This window comes from Enhydra lutris, unplaced genomic scaffold (assembly GCF_002288905.1).
Source record: "Enhydra lutris kenyoni isolate GAN:26980312 unplaced genomic scaffold, ASM228890v2 scaffoldscaffold22, whole genome shotgun sequence".
Classification (NCBI taxonomy): Eukaryota; Metazoa; Chordata; class Mammalia; order Carnivora; family Mustelidae; genus Enhydra; species Enhydra lutris.
Window position 1 is genome coordinate 15,566,261 of NW_019154106.1, and position 10,094 is coordinate 15,576,354.

The following is a 10,094-nucleotide window of genomic DNA, read 5'->3' on the forward strand; positions in this document are numbered from 1 at the left end:
TGTCCCTTTTTCCTTTATTCCTACAACTTTTTCAGGAACTCCCAACTTCACTGTCAGATTTCTTTAGTGGTGACAAATCAAATTTTGATAGAAAGATTTTAAAATTATAATGTCCTATGAATCAGTATTTGCTACTTTAAATAGGTCTTCTCTACTTTCTGTATGTGTACAGAGTCTAGCAACCAAAAGACTAATGGAGACTATATATATATATATATATATATATATATATATATATTCTTGCCAGGAACCCAAACAAACTGGTCACACCATGAGCTTTGATATCTGCACAGAAAATAACAGACAGCAGTGAATCTTTGCTCTTTATCTTATAGAACCCTACTACAGTCCTCTGATAGGTACCATTATCAACCCCTTTTTACAAATGTGGGAACTCAGGTATAAAAAGGCTAAGGAATTTGTCCAGTGTCACACAGTTAGCAAATAGAAGAGCCAGCAAAATTTTTCTCTTCAGCATGATTCAGATATCTATTATTAAGAGCACCTTCTCTAGCCTACAGGTGTAGACCACTGGGGCATTAGCATTAGAATACCGTTTTTCACTGGCTTCGATGTTATCCTGTGTCATCTTGCTCAACCCCCCCACCCAGAGCTCCGTGAGATAGGTATTATCAAGACTATTTTATAGACTCTGACTGACTCATGCATCCATACCCCCATGAATAGAACATTCTGTGCCTTTCATCCCAGGCCCTAGGACCACTTCCTAAACATAATCATAGAGGGGCTGCTAACCCAGCCCAGCTGGCTCTCCCCCACCCCTTAGGTCACAAATGCCATGGTCCCCAGACAGAAATGATAAACTGACCTGGCTGCCATCTTGGTTGAAGCTGCTAATTCTGATCCTCTGGGAGCTGGGAGATCGGAGCCTCCCTAACACCTAATACCCATTTTAAAACTTCCCTAATGGGGTGCGTGGGTGGCTCAGTGGGTTAAGCCTAATCCTTTGGCCCAGGTCATGATCTCAGGGTCCTGGGATCAAGCCCCGCATTGGGATTTCTGCTCAGTGGGGAGACTGCTTCTCCCTCTATCTCTGCCTGCTGCTCTGCCTACTTGTGATCTTTGTCAAATATTAAATAAAATCTTTTAAAAAATTAAAAAAATAAAACTTCTCTAAAACCATCCATGAAAATATTAATAAAGATGGACCCAGGAAGACCACATAAAAATAACCAGCCACATGTCACAGAAGCTGTTTGGTTCTGAGTTTCCAACATAGCTGGATCCAGACTCCCAAGGACCAAAGAAAATAACTCTGGGCTGAGCACAGGCTTACTAAGAAAAAGACTTATAAGAGCTAACTGCAGTTAACTTGCCTGCTACTTCAGGGATCTTGCATTTGTTGCTGATTGTATGCTGCTTGCAATCCCTAATGTTTGTGCTTTAATAAAGTATGCTATTTTCATGGCTTTATATCAGTGTGGATCTCAGATCAAGTAGTCTTTACAATATACTTCATCTTGTCACCAAAAAAACAAACAAACAAACAAACTGGCAAATGTGAAGTACGGTGGGTTGGAGAGAGAAGTCCCCCCATTGTTTAGGCTTTCCCCTCAATTTCTTATGAAGTCCAACTCTTTAGTCCAAGCTAAGTAAAGAATAAGGTGCCTGGGTAGCTCAGTGGGTTCAGCCTCTGTCTTCAACTCAGGTCATGATCCCATGGTACTGGGATTGAGCCCCTCATCAGGCTCCCTGCTCAGCAGAGAGCCTGCATCTCCATCTCTCTCTGCCTGCCTCTCTGTCTACTTCTGCCTACTTGTGATTTCTCTCTCTGTCAAATACATAATTTTTTTAAAAAATCTTTAAAAAAGAAAAGAAAAGAATAAGTGTCTCACCTGGGATACTCATGCATGGCACTCACAGGAAGGTGTGACCCTAGAATCCAAAACTAAACCCAGCTGATAAACTTGATTATTTAGGAAGTCTCTCTCAGCAATAATTTTCAAGGAACTAAGTGAGCGAAAGAAATAGACCTAAGATAAAAATGGTTGAACTTGCAGAGCAGTTGCTGGAAATGGGTAGTGACAGCAACCTTCATGCCAAGTGTGCTCTAAGAGAAGACACCTGTTCTGGAATGAATCTGTTACTTCTTTCTCAAAGGCATCAAACAGGTAGGTACACTGATTTTTTTATTAGTAGTTTGTTCTCAAAGTAATACTAGTTCCCTAAGGTGAGTTAGATTTAAATATGTGTACTTACTTTCACAGAATTTTATGCATAATGACTATATTTAGTCTATTTTAAAAAAGCACAGTCACTCAGGAGATTATGAACCAACCCACACCAGAGATAAGAAAATAATATTACTTTTACTGAATTATTTCACTGGTTATGAAGGTAATCTACTATAGAAAACTTGGTTCAAAAAATTTTTTAAAGAATGTAAAAATGCCCTTAACTCATAACTCAAGTAAACACTATTAATCTCTATAGTGTATTTTTTTACACATACCTTTCTATGTATACATGTCATTTTGGACATTTTAGATCATAATACATAAACTGTTTTATATTTTGTGGTTTCCACTCAATATTATATTGGAAGAAAAATCTTTCCACACTACAAACTCTTGAAATAATTTTAATGTCCACCTGATATTTCATTACTATAATGCACTTAATTATTCATATTAATGCAAATATTTGGAATATGTTCACTTATCTATTATCATCAAAAAATTATGGAATACAACCTGCATGATTAATTTTTTATCCATTTTTTTTAATCTGGAATAGATTCCCAAACTGAAGGAATACTAGACATAACCAGTTATAAAGCCCTTATTACATGGAGTCAAACTTCTTTCCAGAAGAATTTATATCAACACACAGTCACCAGCACTGGGTAATGTAACTATCATAAATCTTGGAAAACCCGTCAATCAAAAGCATTTCATTGTTTAAACATACTTCTTTGATGACTATGCCCTTATTTTCACAATGGTATGAGTAGATCTTTTTTGCAAAAACCATTTGCATAAAAATGGTTACTTATTGTACTTGTTTCAAGTTATTTCCAGTGTGTTGCAGACCTTTATTTAACTAAATCCATTAATTTGTCCTGTTTCTCATACCATTGTATCTGCTTTAGATGCTCTTCTTCAGCCAGAAATTACATATAAACTTATTTTTTTGATTTCTCTTTTGGAACAAATCTATATCTTATTTGAAGGCATTAATACACTCCATTGCGTCTTTTTTTTTTTTTTTGGTGATGGCATGAATATCCAACTATGTGTAATTATAGGAAGGGCTGTGCATTTGTAAAACTGTATTTGTGGATATGGATGAGTGTATGTGTGAATGCATGTATGTGTGAATATGTTTGTGTGTCAGTCAAAGGGTGAAGAGGCAATGTGTTCATTATAACTAGTAATAAGGCCCAATTTTAAGTCTGAGTTTATCTGCCTGGAGTTGCCTTCTTTCTGAAAGAAAGCAATTCTGACAGAAATGATTTGCTTGATCAAAATTCACCTGCCATAATTGCAATCCCTGTGCTATTCATAGACAAATCAATTGTCCAGATGCCATGGTGGATTCATAAACTAATGAACAATGTGACAGAATTCACCCTGCTTGGCCTGACACAGAACCCAGATGTGCAGAAACTCTTGTGCATTGTGTTTATAGTCATCTCCTTTCTCAATGGGGCAGGTAACCTACTCATTGTCATGACAATCAAATCCAGCAGAGCCCTGGGCTCCCCTATGTATTTCTTTCTGTCTTTCTTGTCCTTTGTAGACAGCTGCTGCTCTTCTACCATGGCTCCCAAAATGATACCAGACTTACTCACAGAAAAGAAAACTGTCTCCTTCAGTGGGTGCATGACTCAGCTCTTTGCAGAGCATTTCTTTGGAGGAGTGGAGATCATCCTGCTCACTGTGATGGCCTACAACCGCTACCTGGCCTTCTGCAAGCCCCTACACTACAGGATCGCCATGAGCAGGCAAATGTGTGGCCACCTGGTGGCCATGGCCTGGGCTGGGGAATCTATTCACACTCTGGTTCAAATTCTTTTTAAGGTCTGGTTGCCATTCTGTGGCCCCAGGGTCAATGACCACTTCATCTGTGACCTCTGCCCTCTACTAAAACTCTCTTGCACTGACACTCACATTTTTGGACTTTTTGTTGCTACCAACAGTGGGCTGATGTGTCTCCTCATTTTTTCTATTCTTGTCACCTCCTATGTCCTCGTCCTATACTCCCTAAGAACTCACAGTAATAAAGGACAGCATAAGGCCCTTTCCACCTGCACCTCCCATGTTACTGTAGTTATCCTATTCTTTATATCCTGCCTATTCATATACCTTTGGCCCATGGTCACCTTCCCCATTGACAAAGCAGTGGCAGTGTTTTATACCATATTAATACCCGTGTTAATAAACCTTTAATCTACACCCTCAGAACCTCAGGGGTGAAAAATGCCATGAGGAAGCTCTGGAGCCACAGAGTAATCTTGGGTAATAATTCATGTGACCAGAGAAGAAACAAAAACTCATTCATATATTAAAAACAATATGACTCAAAGAATGATGTCCTTGACGTCAAACTACGTGAGTTTAGTGAGTTTAAGTATAGTGTGCTCCCCTTGCTTTCTTTACTCTTTAATGGTTCTTCTTTCATATCAATATGTGACTAAATGGTGACTCTAGTTTCTTCCAATTAGAAACCTCTATGCATTTACAAGCTGCTGATCAAAGGGACATTGATAATCAGCATAAAAATGTCACATGTATAGAAAATCTCAGAGTTATATATTTAGTGGAACAATTCTCTGTAAAGCTTTGGGTTAGATTATATACAAATGGGACAGTTAAAATATTTAAACAAAAGGCACAATGTCTAAGTATTCTGCTGAAAATTCATAGTTTCACTCCCAACTATGTAGTCAAAGAATATTTATTGGGTTGAGAAATAAAGATTAACCAGAAATGAATGAGTATTGAATAATGCAAGAGGATTCATCCCAAAATTATTGCTGCCTTGTACAATTCCATAGGCATCATTTATACTGAAATCTGGGCTCTTCCTAGAACAAATTATTTTCTCTTCCTAAAGCCAAAAAGAAATATAAAATTCTTCTTGATATAGCAATGGCACAATCTTGCACATTTCCTACACAGAAGACAACTGTAGAATATTTTTTATCAAAGATATACTCTAAACAACTTGACCTCTGAACTAGCTGTTATTATAGGGATTTCTGCCTTAGGTGATAGGAACAAAAGTATCCAGGAAAAAAGAGAGAGTTAATGATAATTGAGTAAGCAAGACAAAAAGTCTACACATCCAAATTGGAAAGCCAGCATTTAGAACACTTGCAGATCAATGCAATGGGAATTAATCTGAGATAAAGACACAGTACCATTCTAAGAGAATGAACTCAAATAAAAGGAGATCCAAATTTGATCCAAGACAAAAGTTCTGCAAAAGAAAGAGAAAATCATGAAAGCATAACAATACCAAAAAATCAACAAAATACAAAGGAATGAAGAAAGGAAGGAAGGAAAAGAAAGGACAGAAGAACTACAAGACACACAGAAAACAAAATGGTAAGACTAAGTCCTTACCTATAAATAATTATTTTATATGTAAATGGGTTAAACTCCCCAGTCAAAAGACTTAGAGTGGCTAAATGGATTTTTTTAATCCCATTCTATGCTGTCTGCAAGAGACTTACTTAAGATTTAAGGACACACATTATCTGAAAGTAAAGTGCTGAGAAAAAGTTATTCTATGCAAATGGCAACTGAAAGAGGGCAGGAGGGCAAGACTATACCTATGTCAGATGAAATAGACTCTAAAACAAGAACTGTCATAAATAAGAACTTTATATACTGATAAAAGGGTCAGTTTACCAGCAAGATATAATAATTATAAATATTTATACACCCAACATCAGAATACCTAAATACATCAAGCGGATATTAACAGATACAAAGGCAGAAATAGACAACAACACAGTAATACTAAGAGATTTCAATATTCTACTTTCAATGATGGATAGAACATATATAGACAAAAAATCAATAAGAAACCAGTGGACTTGAATAAAACTGTTCCCAAATGGACTTACCAAACATGCATAGAACAGTCGACCCAATAGCAGTGGAAAATACATTCTTCTCAAGTGCACAAGGAAGATTATGAAAGATCATATGTTAGGTCACAAAATAAGTCTTCAAAAACTTAAGAAGGTTGACAGGCAGCCAAGATGGCAGAGGAGTAGCAGGCTGAGATGACATCAGGGCACAGGAGTTCAGTTAGATAGTTATCAAAACATTCCAAACACCCACAAATCCAATAGGCGATCAAAGAGAAGAAGAGCAGCAATTCTAGAAACAGAAAATTGACCATTTTCTGAAAGGTAGGACATGCAGAGAAGTGAATCCGAAGTGATGGGAAGATAGACCGTGGTGGGAGGGGCCAGTTCCCGGCAAGTGACAGAGCAATGGAGCACAAAATCAGAACTTTTAAAAAGTCTGCTCCACTGAAGGACATTGCTCCAGAGGCTAAGTGGGGTGGAGCCCTCATGGAAACAGCATGGTCTCAGCTCTCACAGGGTCACAGAAGGATTGGGGGTGTCTGAGTGTAACAGACCTCCCAGGTATCAGAGTGGGGAAGCTGGCTACCAAGGCAGAGCCAATGAGTGAGCTCTTAGCTCAGGAATACCTTAAACTGTGATCCGTGGCACAATCAGGCCACTGCTCTTTGAGCAGGGACCCCACAAGTGGCAGATCTGCCTACCTTATCTGGAGGCAGGAATCTGCTGGATTTGGAGACACCAAATAGGACTGTGTGCCAGAGACAGAAATGCTCAGACACAGGCCAGGTGAGCTCAGAGTGCAGCTGGAAACCAGGGAGATGGGAGTGAGAGCGCTTTTCTCTGAGGGTACACTGAGGAGTGGGGCCCCAAGCACTTGGCTCCTCTGGGCCAGAGATTAGGAGGCTGCCATTTTCATTCCCTCCTCCAGAGCTCTACAGAAAGCCTTCAGGGAACAAAAGCTCCTGAGGGTGAAACCCAGCATATTACTTAGCCCAGCCCCTGGCAAGGGTGGTGTAATTCTGCCTTGGGCAAAAACACTTGAGAATCACTACAACAGACCCCTCCCCTAGAAGATCAGCAAGAACATCCAGCCAAGACCAAGCTCACTGATCAAGGAGAACAGTGCAATTCCAGAGGAGGGGAAAGCAAAGCATGGAATTCATGGTTTATTCCCATGATTGTTTAGTCTAGCAAAGTTAATTACTTCTTTTTCATTTTAATTTTTTTCTTATTCTATTTTTTTTTAACTTTTACTCTTTCCTCTTTTAACAATTTTAACTAGTTTATCTTGACAATACATTTATTAAAGAAAAAATCTTTTTGAACCTTTATTATTACAGTCACATTTCATCCTTCATTGTATCTAACTTTATTTTTTGTACACACATAGGGTTTTTCCTTCTAAAAAAATTTGGGATACAACTTCTCCTAATACATCAAAATATACCCTAAATCTAGCACAGGGCTTTGTTCTAGTCTCCAGCCTGAGAAAACTCTCCACTTTCTTTACCTTTCTTTTACCAAACAACATATCTTATCAACTCCTTTTTTAGAATTTTTTTTTAAATTTTCATCTTTATAGTCATATTCCATCTTTTCATTGTGTTTACCCTTATCTTTGTCTGTGTGTATATATAAATATATTTTTTCTTTCTTTAAAATTTTGTGAGGTAGTTTCTTCTAAGAGACCAAAATACACCCAAAATCAAGTGGGTGGCTCTGTTCTATTCACCGTCTAATATGTATATTTCTTTAAATTTTTTTAAAAAAGATTTTTAGAACTTCTTTTTACCCCCTTTATTCTCCCCACGATTTGGGCTCTCTTCTGCATTGGTTAACCCACTTTTCTGGGGTCTTTGCCACCCTTTTAGTATTTTATTCTCTCATTCATATATTCTTATATGGATAAAATAACAAGGCAGAAAAACTCACCACAAAAAAAAAAAAAAAAAAAAAAAGAACAAGAGGGAGTACCGAAGGCTAGGGACCTAATCAATACAGACATTGGTAATGTGTCAGATCTAGAGTTCAGAATGATGATTCTCAAGGAGCTAGCTGGGCTTAAAAAAGGCATGGAAGATATTAGAGAAACACTATCTGGAGAAATAAAATCCCTTTCTGAAGAAATAAAAGGCCTTTCTGGAGAAATAAAATAAAGCTGAAATCAAAAAAAGCTATTAAAGAGGTGCAATAAAAAATGGAGACTCTTACTACTAGGATAAATGAAGCAGAAGAGAGAATTAGTGATATAGAAGACCAAATGATGTAGAATAAAGAAGTTGAGCAAAAGAGAGACCAACAACTACTGGACCACAAGGGGAGAATTAGAGAGATAAGTGATACCATAAGATGAAACAATATTAGAATAATTGGGATTCCAGAAGAAGAAGAAGAAGAAAGAGAGAGGGGGCAGAAGGTATATTGGAGTAAATTATTGTAGAGAATTTCCCTAATATGGCAAAGGGAACAAGCATCAAAATCCAGGAGGCGCAGAGAACCCCCTTCAAAATCAGTAAGAATAGGTCCACACTCCATCATCTAATAGTAAAACGTACAAATCTTAGTGACAAAGAGAAAATCCTGAAAGCAGCCCGGGAAAAGAAGTCTGTAACATACAATGGTAAAAATATTAGATTATCCACAGAAACCTGGCAGGTCATAAAGAACTGGCATGATATATTCAGAGCACTAAACGAGAAAAACATGCAGCCAAGAATACTATATCCAGCTAGGCTATCATTGAAAATAGAAGGAGAGATAAAAAGCTTCCAGGACAAACAAAAACTGAAAGAATTTGTAAACATCAAACCAGACCTACAGGAAATACTGGAAGGGGTCCTCTAAGCAAAGAGAAAGCCTAAAAGTAGTAGATCAGAAAGGAACAGAGACAATATACAGTAACAGTCACTGTACAGGCAATACAATGGCACTAAATTCATATCTCTCAAGAGTTACCCTGAGTGTAAATGGGCTAAATGTCCCCATTCAAAAGACTCAGGGTATCAGAATAGATTAAAAAAAAAAAAAAAAGACCCATCACTATGCTGTCTGCAAGAAACTCATTTTAGACCCAAAGACACCTCGAGATTTAAAGAGAGGGGGTGGAAAACAATTTGCCATGCTAATGGACATCAAAAGAAAGCTAGGGTGGCAATCCTTATATCATATAAATGAGATTTTAAGCCAAAGACTATGATAAAAGATGAGGAAGGACACTATATAATACTCAAAGGGTCTGTCCAACAAGAAGATCTTACTAGTTTAAATATCTACACCCCTAACATAGGAGCAGCCAATTATCTAAACCAATTAATAACAAAATTAAAGAAATACAGCAACAATAATATAATAATAGTAGGGGATTTTAACACTCCCTTCACTGAAATGGGCAGATCATCCAAGCAAAAGATCAATAAGGAAATAAAAGCCTTAAATAACACACTGGACCAGATGGACATCACAAATATATACAGGACATTTCATCCTAAAGCAACAGAATACACATTCTTCTCTAGTGCACATGGAACATTCTCCAGAATAGATCACATCCTGGGTCACAAATCAGGTCTCAAATGGTACCAAAATATTGGGATCATTCCCTGCATATTTTCATGCCACAATGCTCTAAAGCTAGAATTCAATCACAAGAGAAAATTTGGAAAGAACCCAAATACATGGAGGCTAAAGAGCATCCTACTAAAGAATGAATGGGTCAACCAGAAAATTAAAGAAGAATTTAGAAAATTCATGGAAACAAATGATAATGAAAACACAACTGTTCAAAATCTGTGGGACACAGCAAAGGCAGTCCTGAGAAGAAAGTATATAGTGATACAAGCCTTTCTCAAGAAACAAGAAATGTCTCAAGTACACAACCTGACCCTACACTTAAAGGAGCTGGATAAAGAATAGAAAGGAAAGCCTAAACCCAGCAGAAGAGAAATAATAAAGATCAGAGCAGAAATCAATGAAATAGAAACCAAAAGAACAGTAGAACAAACCAATGAAACTAGGAGCTGGTTCTGTG

At 37.5% G+C, this 10,094-nt stretch overlaps 1 protein-coding gene across 1 annotated transcript; it reads left to right on the forward strand.

The window, feature by feature from the left end:
• Positions 1-3,545: 3,545 nt before the first annotated feature.
• On the forward strand, positions 3,546-4,412 carry LOC111150241 (olfactory receptor 4C5-like). Its single transcript, XM_022507666.1, has one exon. It carries the CDS (start codon positions 3,546-3,548, stop codon positions 4,410-4,412), a length of 867 nt encoding a protein of 288 aa, XP_022363374.1.
• Positions 4,413-10,094: the final 5,682 nt, after the last annotated feature.